The following is a 24895-nucleotide window of genomic DNA, read 5'->3' on the forward strand; positions in this document are numbered from 1 at the left end:
CTGCTGTATATGGGACTGGTGTAGGTACTGGGGAGGGATAACGAATAGTGAGCAAAACAGGTTTCCATGGGTTTTACAGACCAACAATAAACTAGAAAAATCAGTTACATATATGGTATATCAATGCAAGTGCTAATGAAAAGCAAGAAATGGAAGGATGAGGGTTTGAAATTTTAGATAAAGTGAGCAGGGAAAGCCTCATTGAGACTTCGTCACCACCTGAAGGAAGTAGTCATTGTTAATCTGATTGGGGGTAGGAATAAAAATGCTATCTCAGTTTAATTTATAATTCTTTAATTATTGAACAACTTTGTGTATGTGAGTCTATCCACTTCTTTCTTTGTAAACTTCCTGTTTCAATTCTTACTTCGTTTTTTAAAGAAGGGGTTTGGTGTCCAGAAGAACTTCCTGCAATGATGGAAACGTTGTTCTGCATCTGCACTGACTGCTGCAGTAGACATCAGTCATAAAAGCAACTTGAAATGTGGAACTGAATTTTAAATTTAATTTTAATTAACTTAAAAGCTATGAAACTCTTAAAAGAAAACACGAGGATAAATTTTTGTGGTTTTGGATTTTGTGGCAATGGATTCTTAGACTGTTAATTGTTGTTAGGTGCTCTGTCAAGTCAGTTCCAATTCACAGTGACCCTATGTACAACGGAACAGAACACTGCCTGGTCCTGCCATCCTCTAATTTCATATGGGGGAGAAAGGATCAAGGTCAACAGCCCAAGGCTGATTCCTATGAAGCGGAGATCAGATGTGCCACCACCCTCCAACCTTCTTGCCAATTCTGATACCAACCATCTTTCCCATGGCACTTTCTACTTCTCTGCTGGGTTCGATAACTCATTGCAATGGTCACACAGAACTCACAGGCAATATGATTATGGGGTTTACTAGGGAAACAACAGCTTAAGGTTCAGGATCAGAAATGACTTAGAATACAGTTCTTCGATCAGGACAGCCTCTTGTCACCCATGGTGTATACAGACTTCTCTCTGGCCGTGGCCTCTCCACCCTGCGGCCTCTGCCCTGCTTGGACGAGTGTTACGAAGCAATTTTAGCACCACCAACAGGCACCTGGAGAGGCACCCTACTCCACCAGCAAGTCCCCAAGTGAAGGCACTCAGCTTTCTCACTCCATGGGCCAGAACACCCACTGCTCTGTCTTGTGCTGGTCTCTATTGCTGGTGTTTTGTTGTAGCTACTGTCTCAACAAAATGTAGCTCTGTCTTCTGGGTCGAGAAGGTTCAGCCCAGGGATCTCAGGACCAAAGAACAAGCTCTACTCCTGGCTCTTCTTGATGGGAGTGAGATCCCTCTTTCTGCCTCTGGGATGGCTCATTTTAAGCCTAGGGGATGGCAAAACCAACCAGTCTCACATTAGGTTTCCATACACCTTATGTGCACAGTCCCACCTACAGAAGAGTACCATATCTGCTATTCACATTATTAACAAGCTATCCAGTTCCCCTGGTGGGCCACAAGCACCTCACATTTGCATCATTCCACCCAGTCATTTGAAGGGAGTCAGAAAGTCCAGGGTTAGAAGGGCCATATTAAGGTAATTCACTGCACCTGAAGGGTCTTCCTCTCTTGCTGATCCTCTGTTCTACCAAGTATGTTGTCTTTCTCCAGGGACTGGTTCTTCCTGATAATATGACCAAAGTATGTAAGACAAAGTGTTGGTATCTTTGCTTCTAAAGAGCAGTCTGGCTGTACTTCTTTCAAGACAGATTTGTTGACTCTTCTGGCAATCTGTGGCGTATTCAATATTCTTTGCTAACATAATTCAAAGGCGTTAATTCTTCTTTAGTGGTCCTTATTCACTGTCCAGCTTTAGCATGCACGTGGGGCAACTGAAATAACATGGCTTGGGTCAGGGGCACATTAGTCCTCAAAGTGACATCTCACCTTTGCTCTAATTGAGAACCTGAAAGAGGTCTTTTGCAGATCTGCCCAGTGTAATACATCATCTGATTTCTTGACTGCTGCTTCCATGGGCATTGATTGTGGATCCAAGTAAAATGAACTCCTTGGCAACTTCAGTCTTTTCTCCATTTATCATATGTTGCTTACTGGTCCAGCTATGAAGATTCTGGTTTTCTTTGTTCAGGTGTAATCTACACTGAAAGCTGTACAGTCTGTGATCCTCACCAGTAAATGGTTCAAGTCATCTTCACTTTCAGCAAGCAAGGTTGTGTCATCTGCATACCACAGTTTGTTAATGAGTCTTCCTCCAATCCTGACATCTTTTTCAATATAGTCCAGCTTCTCGGAGTATTTGCTCAGCACACAGATTGAATAAGTATAGTGACAAGATACAACCCTGACACACACTCTTCCTGATTTCAAACCATACAGTATTCCCCTGTTCTGTTCGAATAACTGCCTCTTGGTCTCTGTACAGGTCCCTCACGAGCACAATTAAGTGTTCTTGAATTCCTGTACTTTGCAATGTTACTCATAATTTGTTATGGTCCACACAGTGGAATGCCTTTACCACAGTCAATAAAACACAGGTAACCATCTTTCTGGTGTTCTTTGCTTTCAGTCAAGATCATCTGATTTCAGCAGTGACAGCCTTCATTTCACATCCTCTTCTGAGTCCAGCTGGACTTTCCTGCAGTACCCCGTTGATGTACCGCTGCAACTGTTTTTTTGTTATTTTCAGCAATACTTGTGTATGATATGATATTGTTAGATAATATCCGCATTCTGTTGAATCACCTTTCTTTGGAATGGGTACGTACAAACAGGGACTTTTTTTTTAAACTTTTTTTTTTTTTTTTTTAACTGTGATTTGGGTGAAGATTTACAGAACAAATTCACTTTCCATACAGCAGTTCACATACACTTTGTCTCATGACATTGACCACAGTTTACCACAATGCAACAGCTTCCCTCCCACTTCCTCCCCATAGTTACCTCTTCCCAGTGTCCATCCCTCCATGCACTCCTGCCCCCTGAGCTGTCTCACTGTGCATAAGCAGCCCTTCTTTCTCCCATGATTGTTCTCTCCAAGGAGTGTATCTACCTCAGGTCAACTCATATGCCTGTCTTTTGTTTGGCTGGAAACCACAGCCAAACAAAAGGTGTGGGTTCAATTCCAGACCTGAAGGGCAGCTAGGGGCCATAGTCTCAGTGGTTCCACCAGGCTCTATCAGACCAGCAAACCTGGTCCCCCCTCTTTTTTTTTTTTCCCCCAAATGATTCTGAGTTTTGTTCCACATTGTTCTCCCTTCTCTATCAAGGATCTCCTACATAGATCCCCTCCCAACTGGATGACAGTGGTAGCCGGTAGCCGGCCGGGCACCATCTAGTTCTTCTGGTCTCATAGCTGCATAGGCTGCAGATCAGATGGTGTACTAGTCACTATGACTAATTGTTTCCATGAATTTTGTTTTTCTTCATTCTTCTTTGCTCTGGACAAGGAGAGACCCATTGTTGCATCTAGATGGCAGCTTGCTAGCTTTTAAGATCCCAGTCGCTACTCACCAAAGTAGGAGGAGGTGGAACAATGTTTTCTGTAGTATGTTTATGCCAATTGAGCTGATGTCCCCACAAACAGGCCAGGGAGCTGTCTTCCAAATTTCTTGGTATAGACACGTGCACACTTCCAGCATTCCATTTGTTTATTGAAACATCTCAATGGATATTCTGCCAATTCCTGGAGCCTTGTTTTTCAACAATGCCTTCAGTGTAGCTTGGACTTCTTTTTTCAATGTAATAGGTTCTTGATCATATGCTACCTCCTGAAATGGTGAAACCAATTCTTTTCACTACCAAAACCAAATTCACTGTTGTGAACTTGGATCTGACTCATAGTGACCCCTCCTGGGGTTTCTGAGGTGGTACTGCTACGGAAGCAGATTGCCCAGTCTTCCTTCTGACAAGTGGCTGCTGGGTTTCAACCTCCAGCCTTCCAGTAAGCAGTCTAATGCCTTAGGCACTATGCCACCAGAACTACAACTTGTCTTTTTACTACAGTGACTCTGCATTCCTTGCATCTTCTTTTGATGCTTCTACATCATTCAATATTTTGCCCACAGAATTCTCCAATATTGCAACTTGAGGCCTGCATTTTTTCTTTAGTTCTTTCAGCTTGAGAAATCCTGAGTGTGTGCTTCCCTTTTGGTTTTCCAATGCAAGGTCGCTGCACATTTCATCATTGTCATCTCAAACTGCCATTTGAAATCTTTTGTTGAGCTCTTTCACTTTCATTTCTTCCATTTAGCTAACTCTTTGTTCAAGAGCAAGTTTCAGAGTCTCTTCTGCCATCTTATTTGGTCTTTTCTTTCTTTCCTTTTTCATGCTTCCTTCACATATGACGTCCTTGATGTTATTCCACAACTTGTCTGGTGTTCCGTCATTAGTATTCAATGCATGAAGTCTATAATTCAGGTATGAGAAACTCATGGTTGTACTCTGGCTCTCGTGGACTTGTTTTAATTTTCTTCAGTTCCAACTTGAACCTGCATATGAGAACTGATGTTCTGTTCTGCAGTTGGCACCTGGCCTTGTTCTGACTGATGATACATAGCTTCTCCATTGTCTCTCTCCACAGACGTAGCTGATTTGATTCCTTTGTATTCCATCTGGCCAAGTCCACATGTATACTCACCATTTATGTTGTTGAAAAACATTTCCAATGAATAAGTCATTGGTCTTGCAAAATTTTATCATGTGATCTCTGACATAATTTCTATCACCAAGGTCATATTTTCCAAATACTGTCTTTGTTTCCAAGTTTTGCATTCCAATCACCAGTAATTATCAATCACCAGTAATTATCAATGCATCATGATTGCATGTTTGATCAGTTTCACACTGCAAAAGTTGGTAAAATCTTTAATTTCTTCATCTTTGGCATTTGTGGTTGGTATGTAATTCTGAACAACTTGTATTCACTAGTCTTCCTTGTGTTGTTGTTGTTATGTGCTGTCCAGTTGGACCTGACTCATAGCGACCCCTCCTTGGGTTTCTGAGGCGGTATCACTACAGAAGTAGATTGCCCAACCTTCGGAGTGGCATGGTGAGTTTGAACCACCAGCCTTCTGGTTAGCAGTCAAGTGCCTTTAGGCACCATGCTACCAGAGCTCCTAGTCTTCCTTGTAGGTATATGGATATTATCCTATCAACTGACAGGGTTGTACTTAAGGACAAATGTTGAAATGTTATTTCTGATGATGAATGCAACACCATTCCTCCTCAATTTTTCATTTCTGACATAATATACCCTATGACTGTCTGATTCAAAATGGCCAATACCAGTCCATTTCAGCTCAATGTTGTTGTTACGTGCCATCGAGTTGGCCCCGACTCACAGAGATCCCTCCTTGGGTTGCCGAGGCAGTATCACTACGGAAGTAGATTACCCAACCTTCCTTCCGAGGAGTGGCTGGTGGGTTTGAACTGCCACCCTTCTGGTTAGCAGTCAAGTGCTTTAGGCACTATGCTATCAGAGCTCAGTAATGCCTAGAATATTGACCTTTATGTGTTCCATATCATATTTGACAACTTCCAGAGTCATGAGCCATACATTCTATGTTCTGATTATTAATGGAGTCTGCAGCTGTTTCTTCTCATTTTGGGTTGTGTCTCATCAGCAAACGAAGGTCCTGAAAGCCTGACTCCAGCCAAGCCATTAAGGTCAGCTCGACTTTGAGGAGGCAGCTCATCCCAGTCATATTTTGAGTGCCTTCAAACCTGAGGGGCTCATCTTTTGGTGCTGTATCAGACAGTATTCTACCGCTACTCATAAGGTTTTTGCTAACTTTTTCCGAAGTGGGTCACCAGGTCCTTCTTTCTAGTCTGGAAACTCTATGAAGCCTGCGTGCCATGAGTGATCCTGCTGGTGTGTGAAATACTGGTGGCACAGCTTCCAATATCAAAGCAACATGGAAGCCACTGAGATGCAAGACCTGTATTAATGTCAACTGTGTTTTCAAACTTACTTATTAATTGAACTATTACACTTGTTACGCCTACTCTGCTTCTCAGAATCTGGTGACAGTAGGGTAAATTTACGGGAACCTTTACCCACATGTCTGCCCTGTAGGCTGGTTAGTACCATCTATTCTTTCCTGTTGGACTGGAAAGTCACCTAGCACCTAGGTTTAATCCTAGGCAAAGCTTAGTCTCTTGAGATGGGGTGAATGAAGACTGTGTGTTGAGAGTAGTCTAAGAAGGAACTAATGGTTCTTTAACTCCAAGTCAATTTGTGATTCACTGAGGACTATTTAATAACTCTATTCTGGTTATTTTGAGGGTAGGATTCTTCCTCTTTCCAAGTACCAGAGGTTGTGGGTAACTTAAAATCAGTTTTAGTTCTATTTCTTGATAAGAACTGCTGCAAGAATAGGAAAATTTTAGGCAGGCTAATGGGGCACTCTGGTAGCATAGTGCCTAAGGCACTTGGCTAACCAGAAGGCTGGTGGTTCAAACCCACCAGCCACTCCTCAGAAGGAAGGCTGGGCAATCTACTTCTGTGGTGACACTGCTTCAGAAACCGAAGGAGGAGTCATTACAAGTCAGGTCTGACTCGACAGCATATAACAACAACAATGGGGGTCTACTGAGGCAGAGAGAAGAGAATGCTTCTTTGGTCCTTATGTAATTTGAAGTTAACTTTGAATTTCTCATTGCCTCAAATAAGCTTAGTCAAAATCAATCCTCGTCAGATCATTAGAAGATGACAATGAGTTACAATTGTACGAAAGAAAGATGTAGTTAAATGAGGTTGTGGGGCTCCAGACATTATTTCAAAATGAAAAGATTCCTACCTTCTAGTTTTACAAAATAAGATCAATGGATCTGGCTTTAGTAGATCCCAGGCCTGTGCCTGGGGTTCAGTAACAGTTACGGTCACTGTTTAAATAAAGCCTTGCAGATGACTCGCCTCCAGAGCTACCAAGGGCCCACTCTGAATGGTGGATCTCTGCCCCTGCCTGTTCATCTTTATTAACTCTACAGACATGAGGGTGCTTGGCTAGACCTAGGACACTCTGCTCCCTTTTCACAGATGCCTGTGCTCCACGCGGCCACATCTCCATCATCATCTTATGCTATTAGATATTCCATCCTGTTTTCTTAACAAACAGCAAGTCTGGGTTATTGACATCAATGTTTAAATGACCAAAGGAAGGACTTGAACTATGGCTGCTTCATTACAGTCATTTACCATTGTACAAAAATACACCTAAATTACAGCATATTACTTGCTATTTTTATTTGTCTTTTCATCAACTATGATTGAGCAGGAAATAGTAGTTACAGGTCAAGCTGGAAGAGGTAAACAAATTTCCAATTATTTGGTGCTCACAGAGACCCTACATCAAGATACTGCTAGAAAGAATCAGGGTAGGAAGAGAAGGTCCTCTAATTCAGTACCTGAAAATTTCCTAAGCAGTCAAATTTCCTAAGGGTTAAAATAATGGTAACAGCTAACCTTTACTGAGCTCTGTCAGATACTATGCTAGATGCTTTACAGGCAAAATTTCACTTGATACCTAGAATAACCCTATGAGTGGTGTCCTGGTGAAATTAATAACAGTGCTTCCTTTTCAAAAATACTGAATATCTTTGGACAGTAAACTGTATGATCATTCCATCTATGAGGGATATTCTATCTCTTATCCTTAGTGTACAAGAAGGAAACCAAGATTCTTAGTATACCATGTTATACTACGCTGCCTTGGCTGTATTATCTCTTCATTAAAAACAGATTTAAAAGCAGATTTTTAAACAATCACATATATTAATTTGAGAACAGAACTAAGATTCCTACCTTCAGAGAGATATACATTTGGTATATATGTATCTTCTCAAAAAATGAGGATTATCATCTTATATGCTATTGCAAATTAGTTTTTCATTCAAGAGTAAGTGTCAAGGTCATCTTTCCATATCAGTACATATCATTTTTTCCCTCTCTTTTAAATTGCTACACAGCATTTCTCCTTGAATTAACTTGACCTGATATTGTTTTTGGATGAACTTGATATATGTATGCCATCTTATTACAGAGAAATACTGAGACAAGTAACCTTTCATATGCAGATGATATGGTTTTATCTTGAACTGGGTGAGGTCCAAGGGACAACAGACTCTGCCAGCTAATTAATGTCATAATGTCAAGAAGAATGACAACTGATCAACATTCTGCAACTTTAAATTGGGTCACTTTGATGTCCATTTCACATGCAGTTTATACTGGAAAGTTGTTTAATGTTCTGAGTAATAAGATTTTCTTTTGGCTGAAGTGAGATCTGGTTATATTTGCCCTAAATATAAGCCCATGCTTCCCCTTGTTCTGAAGCAAAGAGTGAAAGTTCTCAAAGGCAGGCCTAGGAAATAATTTTTAACCCAAAGTTCTGTTCTTTACAGCTGAGTTAGTTTTAGCCTGGAAAATAAATAAATAAATAAATAAAATAGGGCAAAATATAACCAGATTTTCTTTTGGCTGAAGTGAGATCTGGTTATATTTGCCCTATTACTGGTTGGATGGGGTCTGATGGGACCCCCAAGGTCCTGGGATACATTTTGGGCCTGGGTAAAACTCACTCTCAAAGGCTTGCTCTCAGCCCAACACTAGTAAGACTTACATGCAGAACACCCAACCCAGGGCGATGCACTCTATGGAGATACAACCCTTGGAGCAACTGGCCATGGAGCAAAAAAACCCATGGAGCAAATGCTACCTGAGGGGCAGCATTCACATGGAAGGAAAGCTGAGCAGACAGGAGTGCATAACTAAGAAGGGCACAGGGATGGGGGGATGGTAATTGGGGAGTGAAACCAAATGTACACAAACTGTTGGATGTAAAACAAATTCTGCTGTAAATTTGCACCCAAAGCACAGAGAAAAAAAAAAAAAAAAACCACTATAGTCACAAGCCAACAGGGAATGTCCTGCTCGCTGATACTAGTATTTATTAATATTAAGAGATAATATTCAGGAGTAACCAAGTGATAAACTAACAGGCCATGCACTTTTCTCTCTTGCTGCTGTCGAGTCGTTTCTGACTCACAGCGACCCCTCCTTGGGTTTCCAAGGCTGTATCTCTATGGAAGTAGACTGCCCAACCTTCCTTCCGAGGAGTGGCTGGTGGGTTTGAACTGCCAGCTTTCTGGTTAGCAGTCAAGTGCCTTAGGTACTACGGCACCAGAGCTCCTTCCAGACCTAAAATACAACCATGGACCACACCAGCTCAGCAGTAAGCTAGGTACCTGGACCACAGCTTTGTGCTGCCCTCTGTGAACCTCCAATTTTGGCAGAACTGCTTCTACTGAAATGCAATTTGATGCAATGCTACCAGCTTCCATTATAAGGTACTGTGATTCATTCAACATCTGAATGCCTATGAAGAAATGTTACAAAACTCGGTATTGCATCCCTTTTAGAAGGTCTTTAAGATCCAAGAATGAGCTCAATTTTTCTGAACAAACTGTTCATTTGTTTTATTAAATCTAAGCGCATTGTAAAGTTTTTAATTTCTTGACTTCCTCCTCCTCTTTAAAAGTTGGTTGTTAGAAAGCCTGCAGTGGCATCTATGGGCCACCAGGAGTAAAGGTATCCATTGTTAGAATTAGTTTTGGCTCTACTTTGTTTCCACTCATCCCTTATTTTTTCTTTGGCCCCCAATTTAATTCACCTTATCTCATCACAATTTGTAAATGCTCTGAAATCCTTTTGAACAGGGCAGTGCAAAAAGTAAAATTTTAGGAAGCCAAATGGAATTGAAATTGAGGATGTATTAGTTTACTGGAAATTATACTTGCATCATCTATTTGAACTTTTATAACTGAGTACACTGTGAATTTTGGAGGAGAGAGAACGTAAAATTGGAATTTTTATCTTAATATTTTGTTCTTTCAGTACCAGGTTTTTTTGATCACTCTAATATTGGAAGCAGGCATGTTGAAAGGGAGAATTCATTTGACCAAGGTCAACACTATATGGTTGAACTTGGCTTTAAGCTAAATGTCTGCCTAGAAAACTTAACAGTGGCTTTTTATAAATTTAAAAACACTTAAACATTAAAGTGATGAAACTTGTTAAAAATATAAAGGTACTTGACCATACAGTGTATAATGTACATAATCATTCCCTACATTATCTAATAAATTCTATTTTTGTATGTGATGTTTTAAAGCAGAACAGAGAGTTATGGCGTGGCAAAAAGAGCAGCTCAAAAGACCATAAACACATTGTACTCCATTAGACAGAACACCATTCTATTTGTGAACCATACTGAGACTTGTTTTGGTTTACATGGTCTAAGTTTACAATTATATGCACTGAGAATGAAGGGCAACACAAAGTACGGTTCTTATCATTCGTCTCTGTAGTCTTATTAACCTAATGACATTGTCTTTCTAGAGTAGCTCTAAGTATAAGCAAATAAACTGCCCTCATCATTAAAGAAAGCCCAGGTAGGTGCATGCCTTAAAAAACAGTTACTCTGTAGTTATTTATTCCTTTTTATATAAACCAAAAATCAAACCCACTGCTATCGAGTTGTTTCCGACTTGTAGTGTCCCTATAGGACAGAACAGAACTGCCCCACAGGATTTCCAAGGCTGTAATCTTTATGGAAATGGACTGCTACATCTTTCTCCTGTGAGGGGCCTGGTGGATTTGAACTGCTGACCTTTGGGTTAGCAGCCTAGTGCTTTAACCACTGGACCACCAGGCTCTTTCCTTTTCAGATAGCAGCTTTTAAAAAATATTGGCCATAAAGTATATCTCTCCCTTGATTTCCTTTCAGATCTATGTCAACTCTATTATTTCTGTGTCCATGGCTCCTGACAGAATTTCAAATAGTCTTGCCAGTAATAAACTCGCTAGGATATTCTAAGGCAGCCTCATATTGCGACTCCTGGGCCTCTCTGCTCATCAGAATGGTCCTTTTCCATTGTTTTCTTTCCCTGTTCCTGCCCAGTTAGTTTTTTTTTGTTTCTCTCTCTTGCTTTGTAGGTTTGTCAAACTCTTCTGGAACATACATACTGATTAGATGTATAATTATGCTATTTTTCTCTAAGCAGTTGGAAAGGGTAAGGAGAGACAGGTGTCAGCCTTAAGTAATATAGGATGTCTAACAAAACTCAGCCAAGAGATGGCAAATACAAGGAATCCTAAGATCTAGGATTTGCCTGATGTTCAGAATCTAGTTTTATTTGTTTTTTTTTTTTTTTTTTTTAACTAGTGGTATGGTTTTTTTCACTTAAGAAATGTGAAAACCTGGTGGAAGATAACCAGTACAATTCCTAAATCTCTTATTCTATTTTTCTCCTGGTTTTACACAGTTTTAATAAATAAAATGTGATAATTTTAATAAGCAAACATATCTTTTAGGGTCCCAAATCAGAGGCAGGAAGAACCGTATTTACCTGGCTGGCAGCCATGGAGAACTGCAGGCAGCTCTAGTTTCAGATTTCTGAGGAGCCACCACACTGTTTCCCACACTGCTGTACCACCCTGCAGTCCACTAGCCATGGATAACCAAACCAAAAACCAAACTCGCTGCCATTGAGTCGATGCCGACTCATAGCAACCACCACACTTGGCTTTCCAAGGTGGTAAATCTCTAAGGAAGTAGACTGTCCCATCTTCCTTCTGCAGAGCTGCTAGTGGGTTTGAACCACCAACCTTCTGGTTAGCAGTTGGTTAGCCGTCAAATCCCCATCTCCTCATCAATATTTGTTACTTAAATTTTGGCCATCTTAGTGGGAGTGAATTGGTATCTCATTGTAGTTTTCATTTGCATCTCCATGATGGCTAATGACACTGAGCATCTTTTCATGTGTCTGGTGTCCATCAGAATGTCAATACTACCCAAACTGATCTATAGACTCAATACAATCCCCATCAAAATTCCAGGTCTTTACAGAAAGAGACAAACCAGCCCTCAACTTTTATACAGAATGCCAAGAGGCTCCAAATACTTAAAGCAATGCTGAAAAAGAAGAACAAAATAGGAGGACTCACAGTACCTGATTTTTAAAACACAATGTATAGCCACAGTAATCAAAACAGTCTGGTATAACGTAGACACATAGACCAATGGAACAGAGAGTCCAGAAATAAATCTATACATCTACAGTAGCATAGTGCCTAAGGCACTTGACTGCTAACCAGAAGGCTGGCAGTTCAAACCCACCAGCCACTCCTTGGAAGGAAGGTTGGGCAATCTACTTCTATACTGATACCGCCTTGGAAACCCAAGGAGGGGTCGCTATGAGTCAGGGCCGACTTGACGCATATAATAACAACAGTCAACTGACTTTTAATGAGGGTGCTAAGTCCATCTGATGGGGATGGAAGGGTCTCTTCAATAAATGGTGTTGGGAAAACTGGATTTCCATATGCAGGAAAATGAAACTGGATCCATGCTAACATCATTCACAAAAACAAATCCAAAATGGATTAAGGACCTAAATATTCAAATTAAAACCAAAAAATTCTCAGAAGAAAAAGCAGAGGCGATACTGTTAGTCTTTTAACGATGGATTATCTAATATAATAACAAAAGCACAAATACTGACAGACTAAATAAATAAATGAGATATCATAAACTTTTTTTGGTAAAGTTTTTCGATGAATGAAAAGTGAAAAGGCAAGCTACCAACTGGGAGGATATCTTCGGAAACCACATATCTGATAACAATCTAATAACCAAAATATAAAGCTTTGGGCAAAGGACTTTAATAGACATTTCACACAGCAGGACATTCAAATGAAACCAGTATTGTTAAAATTAATAGTTAATGAAATAACAAGTGGATTAAAAGTAAGTACAAACTGTCAAGACAGATGTCTAGAGAGACTGTTACCAAAAATCAAATCCACTGCCAGAGTCAATTTCGACCTGTAATGACCCTCGAAGATGGAGCAGAACTGCCCCATAGTCTGAGGCTGTCATCTTACCAGAAGTTCTGTGGAACAGCTGGTGGGTTCAAACCACTGACCTTTCAATTAGTGGCTGAGCATTTAATCACTGTGCCACCGGGGTTCCTGGAGAGACTGTTCTACATTAAACACCAGCTAGAGTCAAACTAGAACCAACATTAGTCTCTTGACAAACTGTATTTGCTTTGTATACCAATTTTCCATGAAAAAAATACGTTTTTCCTGCAGCACTATCTTAAAAACTATACCATCATTGCATCCAGTTGATCAGCCATAGACTTCAGAGCCATCCTGGACTTCTCTCTCTCTCACCTATACTATATCCATTTCATCAGCAAATCTTAACCTAAATCCATTCATATCTCACTCCACCGACTATTATCCTCGTTCAAGCCATCATCATTTGCTGCCTGTACTACAGCAATATTCTCCCAGAGTTTCTTCTACTCTTTCCTGCTACCCAACAATCTACTTTCCACATGGAAACAGCACTAACCCTTCTAAAATAGAGCCCAGATTATATCAGAGTCTGCCCTCAACCCTCCCACTGAGGCAACTACAAAAACTGGACAGAAAAACAAGAAATCTTTGTAAGGCACTGGCTACCCCCAAGACCGTGAGAATGTGCAGTGCCAAATTCCAGAAGGTATGAGGCCAGGAAAGAGGTGAGCCTGGCATTTGAGCCCTTTGCCCCCTTGAGACAAATGCCAATTCTGAAATGCAAAGGGATGGCCAAAATGCTGAAGAGGTAAACAGTGCTTTCAGAAGCCCCACTATATTGAGGAGACAAAAATTAAGAGCTCAAAGTCCATTAAGGAGAGGGGCTCTGGTAAACACCCTAGGCTTTCTGAGTTGAAGCCACAGGACTGAAGCCTAGGTGTAAGGGTGAACTGGAAACAGAACAGCCTTCTCTAAAATTAAAGCCCACCTTCAAACATCTCAGTCACCAACTGAATAGTTAATTGCCACAGCCTAGATGTCTATGAGAAACAGGTGTTCCCTTTGGAGGAAGGTAATATCTCCAGGCTCAAAGCTCTATAATTTTTCATAAACCATGTCTAACAAGAAGACATTATTTAACTGAAATCCAAAAGAAACAAAACCTATTGGAACTACAAGAGATACATATTTGGATGTTATCAGACATGGGCTTTAGCTCTGGTAGCATAGTGCCTAAGGGATTTGACTGCTAACCAGAAGCTGGCAGTTCAAACCCACCAGCCACTCCTTGGAAGGAAGGTTGGGCAATCTACTTCCATAGTGATACCGCCTCGGAAACCCACAGAGGGGTTGCTATGAGTTGGATCCAACTCGATGGCAGTGAGTTGGTTTTTGGAGTTTGTTCAAAGAATTAACTGAAAAAGATAGAGAGTTTCTGCAGAGAACTGGAAATTCTAAAGAAGAATCAAAAAATAATAAAAGCAGACAAAATTGTTTAAAACAACTACTTCAGAGCTCTGGAAACTGACCAAAGAGATACACATCACAAGTTGGGAAGTGGTTATTCATGAAACTACTGAGCTGGTCAAGAACAGTGGGTGTCTATGGCATTCTCCCTTGAGTTGCTCTTATCCTTTCCCACATCTAAGTTCAGCTGGTGAGTAGTCCCACCAGGGTGGGCAACCTGTGAAGACCAGCAGCTTTGCTGCCAAAGGGAGCTGACCTGATTTGGAGCAGAGTGTAGAAAAGCCCCACGCCAAGACCCAGTGACACTGTCAGTTCACAGTCATGATCTTGGTGGCAAACAGATCCTGAGAGAAGCGGCTCATCTACCCTCAGGCTGCAGTCCTGGTCAGGGAAAGCAGCGGATCAGCAGACTGGCTGGAAATTAAGGAGAGATTCAGGAAATGACACAGCCATAGTGGGTCTCAGCAAGCCTTCCCATATCTATGCAAGAAAGGCTGGAGGAGGCTCAGACAATGCATCCATCCTGGCCGGCAGCGAGCTTGGCTGAACCCTGTGGAGAAGGTGCAAGAGAACCCAGTGAAAAGTAAAAGCTCGGGCAGACGTGACACCTACCTGAATTTTGAACATATACACGTAGATGGTGGAAGCTTTATCAACTCAATACTGTTTGACTACAACCTCTTACCAAACACTGGCTGATTGTTAAGTTTATACAGGTAACGGGGTGATCCTTTGGAAGGCAGGTTTAAATTTTTTTTTAAGAAAAAGGGGGGAAAAAAAGTGTGTATATACAGAGGTATCAGCAACCACACAACACGGCAGAAAACAGATCCCACAGATTATGTCTAGACAAGTTACTAAACAAAAAGCAAAAAATACTCCCCTAAAAAAAAGAGAGCACAAGAATCTAGAGTTTTCTAACATACACTACTGAAAATGTCCATTTTTTTAATAATAAAAAGAAATAAGAAAATAAACAAGCAAATATATTTAAGAAAATAAATCAGTCAAGAGAAAAGGTCTCTGAGTAGTCCCAGCTGCTGGACTCACACACACACATACACACACAAACTTCAAAGCAGCTATTATAAATGTGTTTAAAGAACTAAAGGAAACTATGTTTAAAGATCTAAAGGAAAGTGTGATGGTAATGACTCAACAGAGACTCAAAAAGAGAAATTATTAAAAAGAACTAAACACAAATTCTATAGTTAGGGACTCGACAGCAGATGTAAAATTGCAGAAGAAAGAATTAGTGAACCTGAAGATAGATCAATAGAAATTATCCACTCTCAAGAGTACAGAGAAACAAAGGATGAAGAAAAATGAACAGAGCCTCAGAAACCCGTGGGACAACATCATACACATAATGAGAGCCTCGGGAGGAGAAAAGAGGAAAGAGAGGGGCAAAAAAATTACTTGAAGAAATAATGCTATAACTAACTTTCTCAAATTTGATTTAAAAAGAAAATCAATGCTCATATCTAAGAATCTCAATGAACCCAAGATATATCCTACTAAGAAAATTATAAGATCAATAACTGCCATGTTGAGCTGTAACTGAAGCAAAAGGAAAAATCAGCAATATTTTAAATAAAGGCAAGATCAGTATTACTGTTTTGTTCATCAAGGATTTGTTGCATTAATCTTGACTTCTAAAAACCTTGCATTAAATTATTTTATCTTGGTCACTGAGTTATTTTTAGCATCCCCTTAAATTTTGCACCCGAGGCAAGTGCCTCACTAACCTGATCCCCCCCACTTTAGTCCCAACCCAATGGTAAGAGAATATAGATTTTTTTTCCCCAAACCACACATGGAACATTCCCCAGGAAAAATCATAAAATGTTCTTTGACCACAGCAGAACTGAATTAGGCTATTGACATTCCTTTCAACCACAGAAAGAAATGTGAGACATCCCAAAACATTAGGAAAGTAAGCCACACCCCTGGAAAGACCCCTGGAAAGAATCCATAGGTCAAAGAAGAAATCCCCACGGAGGTCAGAAAACATCCTGAACTTAATAAAAATGAAAACACAATACAAAATTTATGGACTGTAGGTAAAGCAGTGTTTAGAGGTAAATGTGCAGTTTTAAATGCCTATATTTAAAAAGAGAGGAGCTCTGGTGGTATAATGCCTAAGGCACTTGACTGCTAACCAGAAGGCTGGCAGTCAAACCCACCAGCCACTCCTCGGAAGGAAGGTTGGGCAATCTATTTCCGTAGTGATACCTTCTCAGAAACCCAAGGAGGGGTTGCTACGAGTCGGGTCCGACTTGACAGCACATAACAACAACAACAACAACAAATTTAAAAAGAAGGTCTCAAATCATTAACTTGAGCTTCTACTTTAAGAAGCTAGAAAAAGGAACACAAGTTAAAGACAAAACAAGCAGAAGAAAGGAAATAAAGATAAACAGACAAATTCCTAGGAAGACACAAATTACCAAAACTGACTCAAGAAGAAATAGAAAACAGAAGAAATAGAAAATAGGCTTGTAAGAAATAAAGAAAATAAATTAGTCATTAAAAATCTTCCCACACGCGACCATACATAAGAGAGCTATAGTAGCTAAACACCAGACAGAACGGACCATACGACAAAAACTGTTACTAGAGATAATAAGGAACCTACTGTAACAGATCAATCCAATCACTGAAATACTTATAAACATACAGAAGGTGAAAAGACAACCCACAGACTGGGAGAAACTCTTTGTAAAGCATTTGTCTGACAAATACTTAAAGAACTAAACAATAAAAAGACAACACAATCTAATAACAAGCAAAAGATTTGAACAAATACTTCAGCAAAGAAGAGAGATGGTAAATAAGCACATGAAAAGAGGCTCAACATTATTAGTCATTCAAACAAACCAAACCAAACTCACTGCCATTGACTCAACTCCAACTCTCAGTGACACCCACTGGGTTTCCAAGGTGGTAAATCTTTATGGAATTACACTGCCCCATCTTCTTTCCACAGGGCAGCTGGTGGGTTTGAACTGCCAACCGTCTGGTTAGCAGTCAAATGCCCTAGGCATTGTGACACCAGAATGCAAATACACACCACCTAACTTATTACACACATTAGAATGTGATTAGAATTTCACACACATTAGAATGGCTATAATTATAAAGCACATATATTAACTAGTATTGATGAGGATGTGGAGAAATTGGAACTCTTACACATTGCTGGTGGGAAGGCAAAATGGTGCAGCCACTTTGGAAAACAGTACCTGCTCCTCAGAATGCTAAACATACATTCTAGAGAAATAAAAGCCACAACATGAACAGATGTATGCATACCCAGGGGAGCTCTGGTAGCATAGTGGCTAAGACACTTGCCTGCTAACCAGACGGCTGGCGGTTCAAACCCACCAGCCACTCCTCAGAAGGAAGGTTGGGCAATCCTACTTCCGTAGTGATACTGCCTCGGAAACCCAAGGAGGGGTCGCTATGAGTCGGGGCCGACTCGACGGCATATAACAACAACAACAACAACAACATGCATACCCATGTTCGTCGCAGCACTATTCACAATAGCAAAAAGATGGAAACAGCCTAAATGCTCATCAATGGAAAATGGATCAACACAATATACACACGCAATGGAATGCTATGTAATGTTAAAGAACAATGATAAATCTGCAAAACATCTCATAACACAGATGAATCTAGAGAATGTTATGCTAAGTGACATTAGTCAATTACAAAAGGGCAAGTATTCCATGAGACCACTATTGTGGAAAGGCCAGAAAAGGGTTTCACACAAAAAGAAATATTCTTTGATGGTTACCAGGGGTGCAAGGGAAAGATAAACCATTAACTAGATGGTAGATACATATTAACTTGGACAGAAAGAAAAGAAAAATTACTACATGACTCAACACTTCCATTCCTAGGTATCTACCTAAGAAATGAAAACTTATGTCTACACAAAAAACTTGTACATGAATATTCATAGCAGCGTTACACACAATAGCCAAAAAGTGGAAACAACCCAAATGTCTATTAACTGATGAACAGATAAACAAAATAAAGCATTATTTGGCAATAAAAAAGAATGAAGTACTGGTACATGCTATACAACATGGATGACCTTAAAAATATTATTTTAGGGTGAGAACGGTTGCACAACTTTAAGAATGTGATCAATGACAATGAATTGTACAACTGCTGCATTGTTTACGTTCTGCTACATATTTTCAAGGAAAAAACCCCAACAAAGTCCAACTTTAGATGAATTCTTCTCTAGGGAATTCTACCAAATACTTAAAGAAGAAATAACACAATTCTACAACTCTCTTCCAGAAAACAGGAGAGAGAGCACTTCCCAACTCTTTCAATGACGTAAATATTAATGCGATACCAAAGCCATAATAAGACACAGTAGAAAAACTACGGACTAGTATCTCTCATGAATACAGAACCAAAATATCGGCAGCCTGAGTCCACCAACATATTAAAAGAATTATATACCATGCACAAGTGGGATTTATCCCAAGAATGCAAGGTTGATTCAGAATTCAAAAATCAATTAATGCGATATCCCACCTTAACAAAATAAAGGACCAAAACACATAATCATCTCAACAGATTAAAAAAAAAACTCACGACAATATCCAATACCCATTCATGACAAAAACTCTTAGCAAACCAGCAATAGAAGGAAATTTCCTCAAAGTGATGAAGAGCATTTATGAAAAACCTACAGTTTAGGGAATGACTACATGCTTACCCCTAAGATGAGAAATCTATCCAATACTAGAGGTTCGAGCCTTGGCTCTAAGTTAGAGTACTCTCTGTATGTATCTTTTGCACAATTTCTCTATAAACCAAAACTTCTCTGAAAAATAAAGTCTGTTGAAGATGAAATGAACAAAAAGAAAAATTAGAAGCATTCAGATTTGAAAGAAATAAAACTGTCTTTATTTGTAGAACACATGATCCTGTATGTAGAAAATCCTAAGAAATCCATACACAAAATAACACTGGAACTGAGTCCCAGCAAACTTTAGTATATGAGATCAATATATAAAAATCAACTGTATTTTTATATAACTCAGCAACAAACAACCTAAATACAAAATCAAGAAAAAATATTCTGTAATAAAATATTGAAAAAGGAAAAATATTTATGAATAAATTTAACAAAAGAAGTGTAAGCCTTCTACACTGAAAATTACAAAACACAGCTGAGAGAAATTAAAGATCTAAATAAATGGAGAGACCTTCTATGTCCATAGATCGAAATACTCAGCATTATTAAGATGGCAAACTGATCAGTAGATCCAATATAATGCCTATCAAAATCATTGCAGGATTTTTTTTTTTTTTGGTGGGTGGTAGTGGTGGTGAACCTAAGATATGTATGGAAGTGCAAAGGACCCAGAGTAGCCAGACAATTTTGCAAAAGAAGGACTTACATTTGTAAGAAGGCCTTACATTATCCCATTTCAACACTCAGTATAAAAGCTACAGCGTTCAAGACAGGTGGTACAAGAGACATATAGATCAACAAAACAGAAATACTCCAGTGACAAATACTTACATCTATGATGAAATGATTTTTGACAATGGTGCCACGGCAACTCAATGGTGGAAATGGTTGTCTTTTCACAGTGCTGGGATAACTGAATGTCCACATCCATAAAGATGGATTTAGATTTGAACCTCACAGCACACACAAAAATTAACTCAAAATGAACCATACAATTGAATTGTAACAATCAAAACTATAAAACTTCTTAAAGAAAACATAGGATAAAATTGTTATGCCCATGGCTTAGCTTAAGAGTTCTTTAGCACAATAGCAAAACTATGATTCATAAAATAATTGACAAACTGGACTTTATCAAAATTAAAAAATGTTTGTAATTCAAAAGACAGCATTACTAAAACAGAAGGCAAGCTCCAGACTAGGAGAAAACATGTGCACATCACAGGACACAGCAAGAACCTGAATCTAGAATTAAAAGAACTGTTACTACTCTGCATAAGACAAACAATCCACCTCTAAAAGGGGCCAAATACTTGAACAGATATTTCACCAAAGAACATAAACAAATGACCAATAGACACAGGAACAGATAAATACCATCCGTCATCAGGAAAACGCAAATGAAAACCACAGTAAGATGACCTCACATCCCAGTACTACAACGACCACAACAAAAACTCAGAAAAACTGAAAAAGCAAAAAAATCTTCCCACAAAGAAAAACCCAGCTTTGGATGGCTTCACTACTGAATTACATAAAAAACTTAAGCTTTAACACCAATTCTATATAATCTCTTCCAGGAAATGGAAGAGAGAACTTTTCAGAACTCATTCAATGAGGCCATTTAAAATACACATAATTCAGGACAACGCGGTTTACTTTTTGCAGAAAATGCATTATTAAAATATAAAAGGCATGGGCTAGAAGGGTTGAGATCTGGGTTCCCGTCCTAACTCCATTACCAACTAGTCTTGTAATCACTGTCACGTTACATCATTTTGCTGGGCTTCAGAACCCTCATCTGTAAAACAAGGAGGTTTACCAGAAAATTCTTGGCATCTATATGATACAATTCTTGTACGTTCATCTCATACACACACACACACACCTATTTTTTTAAATTTGCCCAATTCTATGAAAAACTTTGAGAATAGAGAAGGGTGATGCCTGAACAACATGACGAACGTAATTAATGTCACTACACTGTAAATGGGGAGCTCTGGTAGCGTAGTGCCTAAGGCACTTGACTGCTAACCAGAAGGCTGGCGGTTCAAACTCACCAGCCACTCCTCGGAAGGAAGATGAGGTAATCTACTTCCGTAGTGATACTGCCTCGGAAACCCAAGGAAGGGTTGCTATGAGTTGGGTCCGACTCGACGGCATATAATAACAAGAACAACAACAACAACAAACTGTAAAGGAGGAAATTGTTGAAATGGTAAATGTTACATATGTATTTATCATTAAAAAACAAAAACCCCAAAACTTGTCCAATCCTAAATTGGTATAACCCTTCTGGAAAACAATATGGCAATATACAGTAAGAGCCAGTTCATATTCTCTGGTGAAGTATTTATACTTCTGGACATTTATCTTAAAGATAAAACTCAACCAAACAGAAACAAACAAAACATAAGAAATAGTCAATAAAACATCATCTAATGGCAGAAAACTGAAAACTACCTACATGTTCAATAGGAGTGGAATAAGACTAACACAATTTAGGAAATTACCAAAAACTGGTATGAAGATGATTGGAGAAAGTATTTTTGTTAGGTGAAAAAACTCAGAAAAGAAGTGATTTAAACTATGAAAGTGTACACAATATTTAAGTATAAGCCAAATAAAATGTAATCAGCACTAATGAAAGAAGTACGAGGGTTGTGAAGATGGCACTCTTTGGAGACACTGAGACATTATATACTCTAAGGGAAATCAGAAACTTGTCCAAAGGGTGGCTGCTGCTGTTTGTTGCTGATGAGTCAATTCTAATTCATGGCAACCCCCCCATGAGTAGAGATATGAAATATTATGTCGATAAGGTTCTATGTTGCTATGGTTTGACTAATGCTGCCTAACAGTGGCTACAGGCCTCGAACGTTCAATAAGCCTCAGTGATGAAAACTCCAAATAAAAAAAACCCCTTTTTATCTGTTTGCAGTGGGATCACCAAGAGTATTTTACTTGTTCAACTCACTGCGATCTTACAAAGCACTCATTACAATTCAGATATAAGATTGAATCCTTTAGAATCCTTATGCCTGGCTATTGTTTCATCTGTTACTGTCATTTCCTTTCCAGTTTGCAATTCAGATTTCTCAAGCAGCCTTTATTTTTTAAGTGTGTCAGTGACAATATTATTTGGACTATACAACCACTAAAGTTCCTTTCAGGAGCCCTGGTGGCACAGTGGTTAAAGCATTTGGCTGCTAACTGAAAGGCTGGCGATTTGAACTCACTAGCCACTCCACAGGAGAAAGATGTGGCAGTCTGCTTGTCTAAAGATACAGTCTTGGAAGCCCTAAGGGGCAGGTCTACTCTGTCCTACAGGGTCACTGTGAGTTGGAATTGACTTGATGACAAGGTTTCTTTCTTTATTTTTTTGGTTAGTTCTTTTCATATAAGGACAGTGAAAAGAAGAAAGTGAGTGTCTGAGTGTCTGCCTGGCTTTCTGATTCTCCTTCCTAACCCTGTGGCTGCCTGCTAGGATGAGAATTTCCCTGGCACTCCAAAGGTCCGCAGAAACAATATTTGGTAATGCTACTATGATTTCCTAAGGCTATCACGTATTTATTTAAAAGAACTTCAGTTCAAGATAAAGAACTTACCTAGTTTCTTGAGTGTAAGTTTATACTGATTTCTCTGATCTTTGTAAGCCTACTAGGGTCCCCTCTCTGAGAGCACAATCCATGGTCTTCCACTGCCACCACCCACGTGGATCCAGGGTACTGGCAGTAGAGAAAAAAAAGATTTCCTATCCCTTAAAAGTTGCCTTTTTCTTGATTTCATAGGTGCTTAGTTGCTGCAACCCTTCCATTGCTTTCAGAGCTCTTACTGAGCTGAGAGGACTGGTTTCTGGTAGTTCCCCCTGGTGACCGTGTGGGGGGAGGGGCAGAGCATGGAACTGCTCACCCCACCATCTTCTACCATCTTCAAGGAAGTCTCTGCTAATTTGTTTTTGCACTGCAAATTGTTTTTCTATTTAAACTTTGTTCCCATTGAGACTTTGTAGAATCACCATCAAGGATTCTCTCCTTGACCTTCTCAATCACAAGTATCCTTATTTGAATAATTATTTTCAGAATAAAAATCTGAAGCAATTAGTTTTTGCATGTCTGCAATTACATGCCAGTCCTCAGAAAAACTAAGACGTGTGTAACAGCAGCTAACTAGAGAACCAGTATCAGAATCACTACATTCTACCTCAATTCCTGTCAAAGCTCTGTCTCCCTTCACAGAATGTAAGTTCAATGCCACCATTTTTAGAGCAACGCTGCTTCCACCTCCAGTTAAAACCAAGCCCGCTTTGAGAGCATCTTACCTGAAACTCCCGTAAACTATAAGCAGAATGGAAATCAGAAATGTAGACACTTGACTGGAATCCACCAGGGAATAGGCCCTAGAAGAAATAAGAGGGAAAAAAAATATAAACCACAATGCAGCAAGCCCTCATGGGAGCTTCGTCTAATGGAGTTCTTCAAACCCCTCTGTTTGTTTTTTTGTCTTTAAGAAGAAAACAGGCTTAAATCAGCATTAATAAAAGAACATAATTAAAATAAAATCTGCTACTTTAAAAGGAAGAATAAACTCACAGGCTCACAGCCATTATTAATTCACAGGATGTTACATGATATCAATATAAAACTCTCATCTCTGTGTGATACACAAGGAGCTCTGCTGGCTTAGTGCCTAAGGCATTTGACTGCTTAAACAGAAGGTGGGCGGTTCAAACCCACCAGCCATTCCGCAGAAGGAAGACTGGGTAATCTACTTCCATAAAGATTTACTACCTCAGAAACCCAAAGGGGGTCTCTATGAGTCAGAATTGACTCGATGGCATTGGGTTTGGTTTTTTGGTTTTCGTGTGTTATACAGTGTGTTCATAACATCCATTCCCAATTTAAAAAGTATCAAAATATCTATCAACTCTGTGCCAATGACAGAAAGTCTCAGTGATTGAACTTTTCTCAGTTTATATGTCAATCACCAATAGCATTTTACTGGTTTCACTCAGTGCTGAGGGAAAGCTGCATTTCTCTCCTGAATTGTTACCACTTTTTAGAAATGTCTATTGATTATCTCCATCTGGATTGGCCTACACAAGGCTCTTCTAAGTCAAAAGGTCCAAAACCAAAGTTGCTGTTCTTCATACCTCAGTCTCTCAAGAAATGGAATCATCAACCCCTTAGCTGCCAAAGCTAGCAATCTGTTGCATTCTTGACATCCTCTTCTTTTTTGTCATACACGTAAAGACAGTCAACGGGTCCTGCAACTTCCAAATCCCCAACTGTCCACTTTCCTTTAATCTCACTGCCAATTTCTTAGCTCCCTTCTCCGCCTTGACTATCAAGGAATCTTGTTTTGAAGTCTGTTACCATGAGTTTACCCTCCACACTACCCACAGAGGGATTTTTCTAAACCAAATTTCTTTTCATTCTTTCATCCAGACAATATTGACTGCCATCTATACACCAGATGGAGTTCTGGATGGCACAAATGGTTAACGTGCTCAGCTGCGAACTGAGAGGCTGGAGATCTGCGTCCGCCCAGAAGTGCCTCGGAACAAAAGACTGGTGATCCACTTCTGAAAAATCAGCCGTGGAAGCCCTAAGAAGCCCAGTTCTGCTGTGATGCACAGCCCACAGGCTCACGACTGGGAATCAATTAGACTGCAAGTGGTTGGTTATACGCCAGGTACTCTGGTAGCCACTGGGGTAAAACAGCAAACAAGAGTGTTTTGGTTTCTGGCTGAGTGTCTTTTCAAAAGGAATGTAAACCAAAATACAACTGTGGAAAGTGTTATGAAGGGGAGGAAGACAAGCACAGGGTACAATGAAAATGT

General features: G+C 39.6%; 1 protein-coding gene across 1 annotated transcript in view; it reads right to left on the reverse strand.

Moving 5' to 3' along the window:
• The window catches only part of SPPL3 (signal peptide peptidase like 3), a 47610-nt gene extending 23951 nt beyond the window's left edge, over positions 1-23659 (reverse strand). Inside the window, exons 1-2 of the mRNA XM_007938228.2 lie at positions 23646-23659; positions 23375-23452 (exon numbers count right to left, since the gene is read on the reverse strand). Of these exons, the coding sequence (XP_007936419.2) occupies positions 23375-23452; positions 23646-23659 (92 nt within the window). The remainder of the gene's footprint in view (positions 1-23374; positions 23453-23645) is intronic.
• Positions 23660-24895: the final 1236 nt, after the last annotated feature.

Source organism: Orycteropus afer, unplaced genomic scaffold (assembly GCF_000298275.1).
Source record: "Orycteropus afer afer isolate SDZICR_OR568_19922 unplaced genomic scaffold, OryAfe1.0 scaffold00048, whole genome shotgun sequence".
Lineage (NCBI taxonomy): Eukaryota > Metazoa > Chordata > Mammalia > Tubulidentata > Orycteropodidae > Orycteropus > Orycteropus afer.